Raw genomic sequence first — 16124 nt, 5'->3', positions numbered from 1 at the left:
GGGAATCGATGTGATTTAATTTTCTAAAGTACAGACAGTCTGCTTATCATTACACACACACACACACACACACACACAGTCCCAGTGTGCAGCATAATAAGAGTCACAAGTGCTCACACAGCTGAACCTGAGGAGCCGTGGGACGCCAGAAGTGCAGAAGCGGGAGCGAGTATGCGGTCGTACAGGTGTGTGTTGTGTCTGTGTGTGCTGGCGTGTGTGTCCAGTACAGAGGAGCGGATGAAGCTGACGGCTTTCCTGCGCAGTGTGTCTCCAGCAGCACTGATCTCAGATCAGCCCCTCATCACGGACCAGCACACTGCGGCCGGGCCCAAACTGCTCATCAAAGACGGGGCCATCCAGGGCCTGACGCTGGACAAGTCTCATGTGTTTTACGGGATCCCGTTCGCCGACCCGCCTGTGGGAGCGTCCCGCTGGAAACCCCCCCGGCCCGTCACCCCGTGGAGAGGGGTGCGAGACGCCACCTATCCCAGAGCGCCGTGCATGCAGGCCTGCGTCGGACCCATCTCTGAGGAGTGTCCCCAGGAGGTGAGCGGGACACGGGCGGGACGGCTCTGATTCTGGGGCTTGTGAGATCAGACAAAACATTTCAGCTGTTTGGGTTCATTAAAATCTAATTGCAATTTCTCTTGATTAAACAGAATTAGGTTAACTGGGTTCATTAATAATATATACACAGAATAGATATAAAAATGTGCTGTTCCATAAAGCCCTGAAAATGTCAGATTTTGTTCTATTTTATTTTATATGTTTGTTTTTCCCCTGAAATCTTTGGGTGAATTTCATGAAAGCGTTTATTTTATGCTCATATTAAGAAATTAGTATGAAAATACATTAAATTTATATTAATTCCAATCAAATTCAATGAATTTGTCTCTAGAAATCTCTAGGTATGGTGAAGGCTATGTGATGATGTGGGGCTATTTTAATTCCAAAGGCCAAGGGAACTTTATCAGGATGCAGAGTATCCCGGATCCATGAAGTAACTGGCCTTTAAAAATAAAAATCTTCCTGCCTCTATGGGAATTTAACATAAGGGTGTCCAGACTTATGCACCCTGTATTTTAAGGAAGAACATTTATTTATTTACGATACATTATTCATTCACAAAGAAAATTGGTGTCCTTAAAGGTTGGATTTGTCCAAATTTTTTTTAATTAAGGCATTAAGTTCAATTTCCAAAAGATGATTTTTTATTCCTCTTTTTAGTAAACTTTAGCATGGGTGTCTAAACTTATGCATAGCACTGTATATATATATATATATATATATATATATATATATATATATATATATATATATATTTATTTATTGTGTTTATATATATATATATATATATATATATATATATATAATCTAAATTATATAATATAAATTATATTACAAACAAACATATTCAGAAATATATTTATTTAACGACTATATTGTTCATTAGGGGGATAATGTGACAATATTTCACTTCTATGTGTCACAGTGTCTGAATGCGTCATAATTATTTGGAATATAGCGCATAAGTCATATGGACAACATGATGACAGAATAGTATGCATTGTTCTGAATAGTATTTCCTCTGGTCAGGTGAGCGAGGACTGCCTGTACCTGAACGTGTTCGTCCCTCTGAGCGTGAGCTCCACGGCTCCTCTGCCGGTGATGGTGTGGATCCACGGCGGAGACTTCATCGCGGGATCCGCCTCGAAGGCGCTGTACGACGGACGCTTCCTCAGCAACTTCACGCACACCGTGGTCGTGAGCATCGCCTACCGCCTGGGTGAGACACTGAGACCCTGACTGCACAATAACACATGGACACACCGCTGAATCTGTCTTTCTGCAGGGGCTTTCGGCTTTCTAGTGTCAGGAAAAGACCCGGGAGCATCAGCGGTGGGGAACTATGGGATTCTGGATCAGCAAGCGGCTTTGCTCTGGGTGCAGCAGAACATCGCCGTGTTTGGAGGAGACCCAAGCAGAGTGAGAACAACTTATAGAAACTTCTTGTTTATAAAGGGGTACCTGAGCACAAATAGGGCAATAACTATACAAACTGAGTTCTAAAAATCGTTGTAAATATTAAAGAATAGCAGAGGCCAGAGCACAACTATAACGATATCAGTGGAATCACTTTCAGAAAGACTTTTAGCTGATGCTAATATATGATTATATATATTAGATCTGTCAAAATCGATTAATCTCAATTAGTCGTAACATAAAAGTTTGTGTAACATATAATAGAGGTGTGTATATTAGTTTAGTTTGCCTTTATTGTCATTGCATGTGACATATAATGAAATTTATATATATTTTATTTATATTATATTATATATTAAACAATTATATTTATATATTATTTATATATTTATACGTGTGTGTCTGTGCATGTACTGTATATGCTTTTTTTTTGTGACATTAATTCTCAGTAATTGCAATGCAAAAGAAAAAGACAATAGAAATTAAAATGTAAAAAAATAAAAAAAATCTAAATGATCCTAAAATGTCCTTGATTTCTATTATGCAAAATAATGATAATGATTAATTCAAACAATAATAATAAGATTTTTTTTTTAAATTAGTTTTAATTTATTGTTTATTTGATGATGATTTTAAAAAGGACATGACTGCATGAATTTTACTCAAAGATCAAATAAAATTACATTTTCTCGTGAATTTGTGAAACAATAATGTAAGTTCCTCATCCAGTCATTAGTGTGTGTCTGTGTGTATTCAGGTGACTGTTTTCGGCGAGAGCGCCGGCGCTCAGTCGGTCAGTCTACATCTGATGATCCAGAGCAGCAAACCTCTCTTCAGACAGGCCGTTCTCCAGAGTTTACCCTTCTCCATTCCTCTGAAAACACGGTAAACACACACACACACACACGTGTGACCCCGAACCACAAAACCAGTCACAAGGGGCAATTTTGTTCAATTGAGATGTATGCATCATCTGAACGCTGAATAAATAAGCTTTCTGTTGATGTATGGTTTGTTATTATAGGACCATTTCTGGCCGAGATGCAACTATTTGAGGGTGCAAAAAAATCTAAATATTGAGAAAATCACCTTTAAACTTGTCCATTTATGTTCGTGATATTGCTGCATTCATCCACTCACAAAAATATGTTTTTATATATTTACGGTAGGAAATGTATTTATTATTTTTAACTAATTATTCTGTGCCTCAGTTTCTGTTACAGCCATTAGAGCTCAGCTGAGAAATGTCAAATCATTTTCATTTCCCTTAATTAAAATAATGCTGAAATAATATATAAATATAAATATTAGGCTACATGAAAAAAAATTGTTTTGGCTACTAACTGAAATAAAATAAGTTTACGTTTCAGTACTAAAATGATTAAAAACTTAATTGCTCTAATCTGCTAAATGCAACTATAGAGCATAAAAATATTATTAATATATTATATGTATTGTGAAAAGCGCTATAGAAAATAAAACTGACTGGATCTGACTTAATAAACTCAACTATCAGTTGAAGCTGAAGTGCTAAAATTACTAAAGCTAAATAGAAATAATAATAAAAAAACTAAAGAAAATGATGAAGTGACAAGAAAATAACTAAAACTTAAAATGTGAACATATACATAACAAAATATACATAATTTAAAATGTAATGTGTACATATTTAAATACTAAAAATTCTAAATTTATTATAATGTATAAAATATTAATAAATTATTAACTAATTAATCTATTACAAAATCATATTAATAAATACGATAATAGTATAAAAGTTATGCTAAACTAACTCTGTTGGGTAATAACATGATCTTTACTTAAAATCCGAATGATTTTTGGCATACAAAAAAAAATCTATAATTCTGACCCATACAATGTATTGTTGACTATTGCCACAAATATCCCCGTGCGATGTCATGTGACTGGTCTTGTGGTCCAGGGTCACATATAGACATGCATGAGATCAGTGACGTCTTCAAACACTGATGTGTGTCCTCAGGCACGAGTCTCTGAAGCTGGGGAAGAACTTTGCGAAGCTGGCCAACTGCTCGCTCGTGGACATGCAGTGTCTTCTGTCTCTCAGTGCTCAGGCGGTGCTCAACGCACAGATCAAATCCAGTAATCCTGCATTTCACTTTTCAGAGATCAGCCGCCTAGTGCACGGATTTCACAGAGATCATAATGAAGCGTTGGTTGTGTTCTCAGGCTCAAAGGTGGTGAATCCCTTCCGCTTTCTGGAGGTGTTTGAGAGCTGGGGGCCGTATATCGACGGGGAACTGATCAGGGAACAGTCCGTGAGCGCCTTTCAGAAAGGACACTGGCAGAAGGAGAAGCCCGTGCTGCTCGGTACAGACTCAGAAGCAAAGTCAACGTCACATCAGAATCCAACAGCTCAGGCTCATGTGTGTCTATGTTCCCACAGCTCTATGTTCCCACAAATGGCCTACCCCTGACCCCACCCCTAAACCTAACCGTAACTGGGGTTTAGACGAATCGTAAAAAATAAATTCTTAGAAATGTGGGAACATAGGGATGTGGGAACATAGGGCTGACCCCGTGTGTGTGTGTGTGTGTGTGTTTCAGGGACCACCTCAGAGGAAGGCGTGATCTTTGTGTACGGCGTCTTCACCAAGCCTGTGTCACCGGTCGAATGCACCGTCTACACGACGGCCATCTTCAAACATCACGCCATCAAAATCCTGCGCAAATACCTGCCACTCTACACACACGCCGACCGCAGGGACATGCTAGCACAGGTCAACACACTCAATCATGTTTCATCTTTCATCAGCATCTCTCACTCCACTTTCCTTTTCAGAAGACATCCTCAATCCCTCTTAATTCCTCAACAATTTGTCACTTTTTCACTATGCGATCTGATGGCCAGAATCTGATATTTACTGAATTTTGCGGCCAAAAAGCATCTTTCTCCACTGATGGCCTTTCAAAAGTATTTGTGTATGATGATATTATCATATTATAGCCTAGTATATGGTATTATAGCGTCATATCTTTTGTTTTTTGGAGGCTCTTAAAAGCGTAAAGTGCAAATGTACTGTGACTTTGTATGTCACAATTTCGTCTTTCTCAGTTTTTACTATTTATAATTATAACTTGATATAATTTCGACATTTTAATCTCCATAATGATGATTTAGTCATAATTAAAACGTTTTAATTATGTGAATTTTAACTTAATATGTCATAAAGTGGGTTACTATAATAGAGCATTGCAATTTTGCTTAGTTATATTTTCAAATAATTATGACAAAGTCATAAATATGAGATGAAGGTATATTCAAAATATATGTTTTGAGGATGTGAAACGAAGACAAATGCTGAATTCGGAAGCACACACTAGCACACTTCTCTCACTATTTCTGCCATAGAAAGCTATGGTTGAAGTAGTAAAAATAATATGCTAATATGCAGTTCTGAATTTTGCAAAAGATTCAAATTAAGCAGCCTTTAAATGCTCCTCCTGTGTCGCGCACTAGAGGGCGCTGTGACTCAGTGCTGGATTCATCAGGGTTCAGGAAACCCCTGGATAGTGCAGGACATTACTAATATCACACATTATTTAGGATGGATAGTAGGCCTATACACATGGAGACGCAGACAAAGACTCTGACTCTTATTTTTTAACTAATTATCCACGCCTCAGTTTCTGTTACAGCCATTTTAGCAGAGCTCAGCCGAGAAATGTCAAATCATTTTCATTTCCGTTAATTGAAATAATGCTGAAATAATGTATAAATATAAATATTAGGCTACATGAAAAAAAAAAGTTGTTTTGGCTAAAGTACTAAATGTTTTTTTGGTTTCAGTACTAAAATGACAAAAAACTAAATTGCTCTAATCTGCTAAATGCAACTATAAGGCATACAGATATTATTAATATATTATGTGTATTGTGAAAAGCGCTATAGAAAATAAAACTGACTGGATCTGACTTAATAAACAACTATCAGTTGAAGCTGAAGTACTAAAATTACTAAAGCTAAATATAAATAAATAGAAATAATAATAAAACAAAGAGTAAAGAAAATGATGAAGTGACAAGAAAATAACTAAACATTAAAGGGGTGGTTGATTATGATTCCACTTTTCTAACTTTAGTTAGTGTGTAATGTTGCTGTTTGAGCATAAACAACATCTGCGAAGTTACAACGCTCAAAGTTCAAAGCAAAGGGAGATATTTGCTTTTAAAGAAATTCCTTTTTAAGGACTACAACAAACGGCTGGTAGAGACTACACCACATTCCTCCCGGGTTAGTGACATCACCAACCCTAAAATTTACATAAACCCCGCCCCCTGAACACAATTTATAGATTATCAAGACAGAATATGCTAATCAATGACTAGAAGATAACTACACATGAGCTTCATAAATACATCTACTAACCATTCAGAAATGTCCTGTTGCTTCTACATGTTGTCACTTCTTCTTGAGTCTCTCCATCTTTGTCCGACTTCGGTTTGAACATAAAAGGCTTAAAGTTTTTGAAATTTTCAGTGCATGTCTGTGTGAGTGCAAGCTGTTGAAGCTCCGCCCCCTGTGCCGGGAGCAGCAGCTCATTTGCATTTAAAGGGACAGACACAAAAACGGTGAGTTTTATCAAGGGTGTAATGTTTCAGAAAAAACTGATCGCCATTGATTAGCAGACCCCCACCAGCTTTTAGCATTTCATTGACTCCCATTCATTTTGGCGTCACTTTGACAGCGAATAACTTTACATCTGAGGCGTTTAAAGACTCCATTTGTCCATTATTTATTTCTAAAGAAACACGAAAATGTATAAAAGGCTCCATTACCTTGTATGTTACGTTATGGCCCCGTAGAAGACGTTTTTGTAAAAATAGGCTAACGATTGCGTCATAACCACGCGACTCTCTGTCGCACAGTAGAGAAATTACCGCATGGACAGGAGGAGAAGCTCGCGGGCGATCGGGGGGACGTGGAGGCAAAATGATAAAATCATTAAATCATAATACTTAGCAAAAGTTGCTCCTGCTCCAAGCTCATGGACACCTCCCACTCACACTCTCCGTCTCTGCAAATTTCGGAAGGGAATGATTCAGATTTCTCTTGGCACAGCTACTAGAAGACAGACGGGTTACTCACGTCACATCTACGTCGTCAAGCTCAGTTTGAGTCTGCGCAGTACGCTCAGTAAAATTTCTTTTACTGTCTATGGTTTTTGCTCACCCTCAAAAATAACAGGCCCAAAAAAGGCCCAAACATAAATGATCACATTCATCTAATCTTTCCTAACGATCCGCTAGCTGCCCGCCCCATAAGCAGGCCGTCAAAAAAACACGTCTCTGTAGGCAGCCTAGGCTCTGAGATCTGCACACAAAAACAGTTGGTATCAACAACACTCAAAACCAAAACAAATAGTGTTCCAACCAATCACCGACAGGGGGAGGGTGTTGTGAGGTTTTGCGCTCGTGCACGGCTGCACGCGAAGTCAGAGAACACGAGCGCAAAACCTCACAACACCCTCCCCCGTCGGTGATTAAAATATCTATATATTAAAATATCAAAATATCTGTGGGGTATTTTGAGCTAAAACTTCACACACACACTCTGGGGACATCAAAGACTTATTTTACATCTTGTGAAAAGGGCATTATACCACCCCTTTAACATGTGAAAATAATAAAGATAACTACATAAATGTATACATAATTTAAAATGTAATGTATACATATTTAAATAATACAAATTCTAAACTATTATAATGTATACATCAGGGGTGCCCAATCCTGCTCCTGCCGATCGACTGTCCAGCACAGTTCATCTCCAACCCTAATCAAACACACCTGAAGCAACCAATTAATGTCCTCAGGATCACTTGAAAATTAAAGGCAGGTGTGTTTGATTAGGGTTGGAGATGAACTGTGCTGGACAGTCGATCGGCAGGAGCAGGATTGGGCACCCCTGATGTATACAATATGAATAAATTATGAAGTAATTAATATTAATTTATTACAAAATAATATTAATAAATACGATAATAGTATAAAAGTAATACTAAAATAACTCAATTGGGTAAAAGGCTGCACTATACAGAAAGTCAGTGTGTTTTTGTGTGTGCTGAAAGTGATCCGTGTCCGTGAAGAGAGTTTTAGACCGCAGGCGGTAGATTCTCTGTGTGTGTGTGTGTGTGTGTGTGTGTGTGTGTGTGTGTGTGTGTGTGTGTGTGTGTGTGTGTGTGTGTGTGTGTGTGTGTGTGTGTGTGTGTGTGTGTGTGTGTGTGTGTGTGGGAGGGAAGGCTGCCTCCATATATGTGTGTGTGTGTGTGTGTGTTTGTGTGTGTGTGTGTGTGTGTGTGTGCGTGTGTGTGTGTGTGTTTGTGTGTGTGTGTGTGTGTGTGTGTGTGTGTGTGTGTGTGTGTGTGTGTGTGTGTGTGGGAGGGAAGGCTGCCTCCATATATGTGTGTGTGTGTGTGTGTGTGTGTGTGTGTGTGTGTGTGTGTGTGTGTGTGTGTGTGTGTGTGTGTGTGTGTGTGTGTGTGTGTGTGTGCGTGTGTGTGTGTGTGTGTGTGTGTGTGTGTGTGTGTGTGTGCGTGCATGCGTGTGTGTGTGTATGGGAGGAAAGGCTGCCTCCATATGTGTGTGTGTGTGTGTGTGTGTGTGTGTGTGTGTGATCTGATGAGTGTTTGGTTACCAGGTAACAGATAGAGATATTTAACCTACAGAGACGTGAGAAGCTCTAAACTAAACAAGCGCTGACACATAAGCACATCATCTCAACAACACACTGAATGTTTACCCTACTCTTTACCCTTCACATCTGTCTGAACTCATCATATTCAACATGCTGATGTTCAAGAGTATGTTCACAGACACAGAGCTAATGTCGTCCTGTCCCGCGGGGTTTAAAAGTGCAGAATCAATGAAGTGACTGAACACAGTCTCTCAGGGCCTGACTTCAATAATCAGAATATAGTTCACCGGGCTCAGTTTAGTCCAAAATACCTGGAGAAACTGATCTTAGCATTCGCATTCATCTCAGCGGTGTCATGTGACTTGCTGTATCTAGAGCCACATGCAGCAAGGATGCATTAATTTGATTAAAAGTGACAGTAAATAATGTTTTCTATTTCAAATAAATGCTGTTCTTTTGACAATTTTCCACAACATATGAAGCAGCACAACTGTTTTCAACTGATAATAATCAGAAATGTTTTTGTTTTTTTTAGCAAATCATCATGTTAGAATAATTTCTGAAGGATCATGTGACACTGAAGACAGAAAATTCAGCTTTGATCACAGGAATAAATTACAGTTTAAAATATATTCAACCCCGTTTCGCCAGATAAGAAAATAAAATCATGATAAATCATTTTTGGCCCAATCATCTCTTTTTAAGTCATAGTTTTGACTTAGTATGTCATAATTTCGACTTCATCTCATAATTATGACTTTTAAATTCATAATTTTGACTTTTTAAAGCAACACCAAGTAACTTTTTCTCTCGGGGTCCCCCTACAGTTGGGAAACAGTATTGTCTTCTACTACAGTCGGAAAATCTGTCATGGTTACACCAGGGGATACACGTGCATTTGTTGACAAGCCGATACACCCGAACTCTGCAGAAGGAGTTCTCACGTCTTGGGCAGAGAACAAATTCGAAAAACTAGAGATAGTATGCAAGCAATATACTTACTAGTCCGGGCACCCCTCCTCCTCCTTTAGCTCACGCCAGCAAGCGACCGCTGGACCAATATTGATCCTCGTCCGGTGAAGCAGTCGATTCTGTTCCCTACCGGAATTCCTGTTCCCTTTACGCAATCATACTACAAATCATGCGTAGTTGCCGAGTTACCATACGTACCATCAGAACTGAATACGAGCAAGAAGCACAACTGGATGTATGGGAAGCCGAAAGGTTAAAAAAGGATTGTATTTTTTCCCGAAATTTAAGCGTTTTTGTTGTTGTTGTTTTTTTTTTTATTAGAAGCGAGTTTTTTCCCCTTTTGTCAATTCAATCCAGATTATTTATTTTCACATTTAAAATGTTATTACCGTATGTAATGTTTATTAAGGCTTTGATTTATTAAGATTTATTAAGGCATTGACGCATTGCGCTGTCAGCAGACACGGCTCGTTGAGGGGGAACAGGAATTCCGGTAGGGAACAGAATCGACTGCTTCACCGGCCTTTGATTTTGTCACTCTCCCTTTTTCTCTTCCTAGTCTCCTCCGACAAAACCTTTGCCGCCTTCGGTTTTCATTGCTGCTTCGGCCATGACAACAACATACACACGCCATACCACAAGCTATACATCCGAATTTGAGGAAATGGGGGGTGGGGGGGGGTGGGGGAAGTGAGGTATGCCGTAAAGCAGTCGAATTTTGTAGTTCTTTTTGTGCTCGGGTTACTACCCGAACCCCGAAGTTCTGTAGTGCCAGTAAAAGCGATACTACAGACCCCATCAGGCTATGGCAGACGTGTCATTCAACCTATTGTAAGTCGATGTACCATCACAAGGGTCTTGGAAATATATTATGAAGGTTGAAAAACTACATGGTGTTGCTTTAAGTCATAACTTCAGCTTTCTGTCATAATTTCAACTTTGTCTCATAATAATGATTGACAAAAGTATGCTTTTTTTTTCTTATGTGGTGGAAATGGGCTTCATTTTAAACTCTAAATATTTCACAATGTTTACTTATAATGCATCCCTTTGTCCTTTCAGATAGTGACTGACTACATCTTCCTGTGTCCGTCCCGGAGAGCGGCCCGAGCCGCTGTGTTGTCCGGGAGCTCCGTGTGGATGTACGTGTTCGATCAGGTGGCGAGCGACCGGCGCGTGTGGTCGGGTTTGTCGTTCTGTTATCATCACGTGTGTCACGGAGCAGAGCTGCCGTTCCTGTTCGACTCGGCGCCGGTGGCAAACTTCACAATGACTCGACCTGAGCGACTGCTGTCCAATCGCATGCTGTGTTACTGGGGTGCGTTCGCCCACGCGGCTGACCCCGGGTCACACACCGACACGAGCGCCTTCTGCCGACAGCAACGGCCACCGGCATGGCCTCGCTACACGGCTGACAGCGGCTGGCTGATCATGAACCTCACGGCGCACACACACACACAGGCAGGGTCACGCGACGACATCTGCGACTTCTGGGACACACTGCGAATATACCCGTGACTGCAAAAAAATTATTTTCTTTTGTTTACCAGTACAAATATCTAAGCGTACACTTGAGAATCAAAATGACTTCAAATAAAGTCTTGTTTTCTGTAAGATGTATAAAAATTAAGTGAGTCTAAGCTTAAAACAAGACAAAATGTCTGCTAGTGTGGTCCCCTTTGAATTAGTTATGTTTCTGATGCCCATTTACAGATATTTTTTTCTTGTTTTAAACAAACTCGCTTGATTTTGGTACACTAGGTGGTTCTATATAGAACTATTTCAATATCAATTTTAAAGAACACAATGCTCAAAAGGATCTTTATAATGAGAACTGTCTTTGATTACATAATACTTTCATGTTTAACAGGTTATTTAAATGTTTCTAGTGATAATATTTGTTTATGAGCTGTTTAATTCATAAAATTTAATTAAAATTAAATGCATAAAATGATCCCATTGGAACCCTTGAAGGTTCTATATAGAACCTTTCCTTCTAAGAGATCAAAACATTTTTACTGACAAAAACTCTCTGAATTGCATCTGTTTTTATTTCTCCTAAGCGATTTAAAGGAGAACTCCGGTCAATTTTAACATTGAGCTCATTTTTTGTACATTTGGAGTGCTGTCAATACAGAGAACAACGACAAAAATCGGTGTTGCCTACACCGAGTTATTCTATTTTTAAAATTTGCATCCTCTAAGGAGTTCTCCTTTAAGTAGAATAGTCAGACAAAGTTGAGAACTCTACTAAGCCTGTAATACTTGTTTCTAATAATTTTTATTATGTGCTCAATTTTATTTTATGTAAAAAACAATTAAGCAAAGTAAACTGTGAATGTTTTGCATCCCCAATTACATTTTAATAATCATATATATATATATATATATATATATATATATATATATATATACTGTATATATATATATATAAACTCAGATTTAAATATATACATCTGAAAGTTTGTGGATGGTACACATACTGCAAAAACAGTATGACATTGTGTAATGCACTATAAAGTGAAATGCATAATGGCTGAAATGGGAATAGCATGCTACTGTTACTATTTCTGCCACATAAAGATATGGAAGAAATATGAGTAGTATGATAGTTTGATACTCTGAACTCAGTCAATGTCTTTACAGGGATTCAATCTCGTTCAAGTCAGGCACAGCAGCTCCAGCAAAATATCACATTTCTGGCTCTTTTATACCTGGTATTTAAATGAACATTTGCCCATAATAATAACCAGCAAAGATCCAGATGACGAGAATGAGGCGGAGTGGGATCATATCGATTGCTATACGTGTCAAGCCTGAGTAATATCTTACACTGAGATCTGATGAGCTGTATGTAAGAGGGCAATCACACTTCAACGAATCTGAGGAGAACAACAGGAGATCCTTTACATGCATGCAAACCGTCTAGAGTTAATAGGTGGATTACAGTCTTATTTGTATTTGTGAGCTCACGGCGTTTGTTTGCTACATTGAATGGTTATGCTGGTTGACTAAACCGGCTCAAACATGTCTGGACCGGACCAGACCGGACCTGAGCGGGTCGTTTCAGCAGGGTAACTCACACTGAATAAATTCACAAAGACAAAGCAACAAAACGCACCGAAATGACACGTGGAGGTTATGAGAAACCATAAAACACACAGTCTGGCCCTGACATCAGCGAGGGGACAGAATTAGTGTGCGCTGTCGTTGCGGTGTGTTTACAGGCCCGATGATTTCTCTCCGGACCCGCCGGATAAGTGATGTCTTCCATATGTCAGAGTCCCTCGGGCACAGATCACATCAGACAGTGAATGGATCCTCTGCCAGGATCTCAGACTCGGATTCCAGCCCGTTTTACTCTCCCCACAGTCAAAAACGTCCTCTTGACTCACAACAAAAGACAAACGAGGAGAAACGGGACGGCACAACAGTCCATTCCTGCACCAGACGATCGTCTGCAAGCAAATTCTGCATACTAGCTACGTTTACATAAACTGAGAGCTATAATGAAAACTGAGAGCTATAATGAAAACACCTCGCCTGGAAAAATAACGATCCGATCTGTAATCACCAGCATAAAAACCTCTGAGTCTGACCTTCACACAGTCGTGGCTCGCTGACTTAAATCTTTGCACTTTGAATATCAAAAAGGTCATGATTTTGTTCGAGCCATTTCACTCCAGGGTGCTTTAGAAATTTGAGGCCACAAAATAAAAAAAATTATGTATTAAATGTTTAGGTAAAATATTAGCCAATGGCCAATATTACTATGTATTGTAATATTGGTGCATTAAAAAAAAAATATTAAGTTATTATAAAAAATACAATAATAATAACATTAAAAACTAAAACACAAAAACTATATTATTCAAATGAATTTCAATGCACATTATTCCAAATTTATTACAAAATTAGATACATTTTTATTACACCTCCCCTCCAAATGAATGAATATACATAAACACGCTGCACGGTTAGCATTAGCAGTCATTGTCCTTGCTATGTCACATGAGAAATAATTCAGACGTGTAATTTTTTGCTGCATCATGGGAATCGAGATGAGATGATGTGTCTCTAGAGGACGCCTGTGTGTCCTACAGCACAGCTTCAGTCTCGGACAGGACGATGCCTGATGAATTAACAATGAAATACCTGTCTTTTAGAGCTGATTGACCCCTGTCAGTCGTTTCCCATCATGCATCAGTCACACGTGAGTTTAAAGTCCTGCTGTTGTCCTGTCTCGTGAGGGTTTCTCTGCCCTTCATGAGGCCATTAGGACTGAACTCACGACACCAGCGCTGAGCACAGCAGGATTGTGGGTCTGTGAAAGATTGCACACACGGGTTTCAAATGGAAATGCACAAGCTAGCATGATCTCTGATGTGAGTGACGCGAGTGAATTAAACCAAACACATCAAATCAAACAATCTGTCACTGCCCACATGCTTTCACAACCTTAACTCAGTGGAAAATGTATTATTAAAGTTAGTAGACGTGACCAGAAGTGTGGGCCAATAGTGTAGGAAAGACAAAATATCCAAAAATAATCTTGTATGTTGGTTCCAAAACATCCAGGTTAATCTATTATAGGCACCGAACAATACAAATAAATCAGACATAAACAAACATTTGATGAAGGAAGTGAAATTTCAGTTAGGGTGAAAACATTAACCGTCTGTGTAACGATGACTGTGTGTCAAGCGATCTGTTAAAGACAGGTGTGAATGTACACAAACACACACCTTCATGGCAGATTTCAGTTATTTTGTCGTTTGGCGCTCAAACAGAGGACAATTCCAGCTAAATGTTTACAGACAAACACTGAAAGGTTCTGTCAGGAAAGCAAGGGGCCTCTGAAGGGACATGGGGATTGAAAACTACGGTGAGCGGGAGGGGACATGCTCGGTTCACTTAGTTTTGTCCTGGCCACAACATATAAACTCGTGGTAACGTGATATGTTGTTGCCACGAGATATTAATTTGTGGGAATGTCATATTAAGTTGTGGGAACGTGATAATAAATCATGGCCACGAGATCATTTTGTTGAGGTAACGACATCATGTCATGGCCTCGAGATCATATGTTGAGGGAACGATATATTTTTCTCGTGGCCACGACTTCATATTTTGAGCGAACGACATCTATTTCTCGTGGCATAAGAGTTATGTTGAGGGAACCACACCGGTCAATCCTGTACATATACAGCAGTCGTAGATGATTGACGAAATAACATTTTACTTTGAATTAGGAATGTCATATAAAGATATAGTGCGGTCTCTGGCATTAAGACATGAAGCACACTCTTAAGTTGAATGGGCTTTTTCGTCGGAAATTTGCTGGCTTGAATGAAATACTCGGGTCACGAATAAAGTCCCGTTTAAGGCTAGCTTGACGTTGTCATACTCAGATTCTAGTCAGAATATGAGTCTGATACTGCTCCATTGGGCTGTGATTATATGGAAGGCCAAAAGGGCCAAAACTTCACACGTTTTGACCATTTTGACCTTCCATAGTGATTAAGGGGCGTGTTTCAACAGAACCAGGAAAGAAAATGCCTCTGCACTCAATTGGATAGACCTACAACCAATCAGCGCAACGGAGTAAGTGACGTATGTTCTTCATTCATCTTTCCGATCGACAAATGCCTTGATCGCGGTTTTCTGTTCCTCTTTTAAAATGAATGCGCTGTCGATATCTTCTATAACAGACGCGATGGTGGAATCTACACATCTCAATTCTCCAGCGGCAGCCATCTTTGTTGTAAACGAATTCAACCCAAGCGCTCTTTGGTGACGTGTCGTGGACGATCACGTGACTGTTGATCATCTGTCTATCATCGTATAAAGCCCGCCTTGACAATTTGATTGGTCCGAACAGCTCTGGTTCGAGCATAGTTGCTCCACAACGGATCAAGTCCAGACCGAACTTCCCGACCTTATATGTTGTGGGCGGGGCTAAGTTCGGCTGGCATCCAGGCATTTTAAGGCAATAAACAAAAACAAATTATGAGAAAGTTAAATTAACAAATAACAAAGTAAATTATGACCAGGGTAAAAGGAGGAGCCCGTATCGCGTGTGAAGATTTGGTTCCCACATGTTATAAAACTGGTAGCCACGAGAAACGGATGTCATTCGCTCAACATACGATCTCGTGCCCACGAGATATCATGACGTTCCCACGACTTAATATCACGTTCCCACAAGTTTATATGTTGTGGCCACGATAAAACTAAGTGAACCGAACATGTCCCCTCCTGGTCACCACAGAAAATAATATGAGTTGAGAGGAAAAATGTAAATGTCAATGCTTTTGTGTTCCCCCGAAAAACTTCGATCAGGTCGAAAACAGGTCGATCTTCAACGTCTTGATGGAAAATGTAAAACTCTTTAAATTTATTTGAGATAATAATGAACATGGTTTGGTAGTTTGTTTTTCTCCATTTTCTCCGTTATTTTCGCATGTATAACAGACTTATCCTGTCTTAGATG

General features: G+C 39.3%; 1 protein-coding gene across 1 annotated transcript; it reads left to right on the top strand.

The window, feature by feature from the left end:
* The first annotated feature begins 137 nt into the window (after positions 1-137).
* Positions 138-11984, top strand: LOC308690096 (crystal protein). Its single transcript, XM_081364371.1, has 8 exons — positions 138-546; positions 1597-1786; positions 1853-1986; positions 2741-2868; positions 3986-4104; positions 4192-4332; positions 4570-4742; positions 10694-11984. Exons 1-8 carry the CDS (start codon positions 172-174, stop codon positions 11147-11149), a joined length of 1716 nt encoding a protein of 571 aa, XP_081220497.1. The 5' UTR covers positions 138-171; the 3' UTR covers positions 11150-11984.
* The last annotated feature ends 4140 nt before the right edge of the window (positions 11985-16124 follow it).

This window comes from Scardinius erythrophthalmus (genome assembly GCF_964197995.2).
Source record: "Scardinius erythrophthalmus genome assembly, chromosome: 4".
Taxonomy (NCBI): Eukaryota; Metazoa; Chordata; class Actinopteri; order Cypriniformes; family Leuciscidae; genus Scardinius; species Scardinius erythrophthalmus.
This window is presented reverse-complemented; position numbering and strand designations above follow the sequence as displayed.

Bases quoted from the DNA above. Each gene is read 5' to 3' on its own strand.
- LOC308690096 (XM_081364371.1), top strand. From the start codon at position 172: ATGCGGTCGTACAGGTGTGTGTTGTGTCTGTGTGTGCTGGCGTGTGTG. The intron at 547-1,596 runs GTGAGCGGGACA...TCCTCTGGTCAG, and splicing joins CTGAGGAGTGTCCCCAGGAG to GTGAGCGAGGACTGCCTGTA. The intron at 1,787-1,852 runs GTGAGACACTGA...GTCTTTCTGCAG, and splicing joins GAGCATCGCCTACCGCCTGG to GGGCTTTCGGCTTTCTAGTG.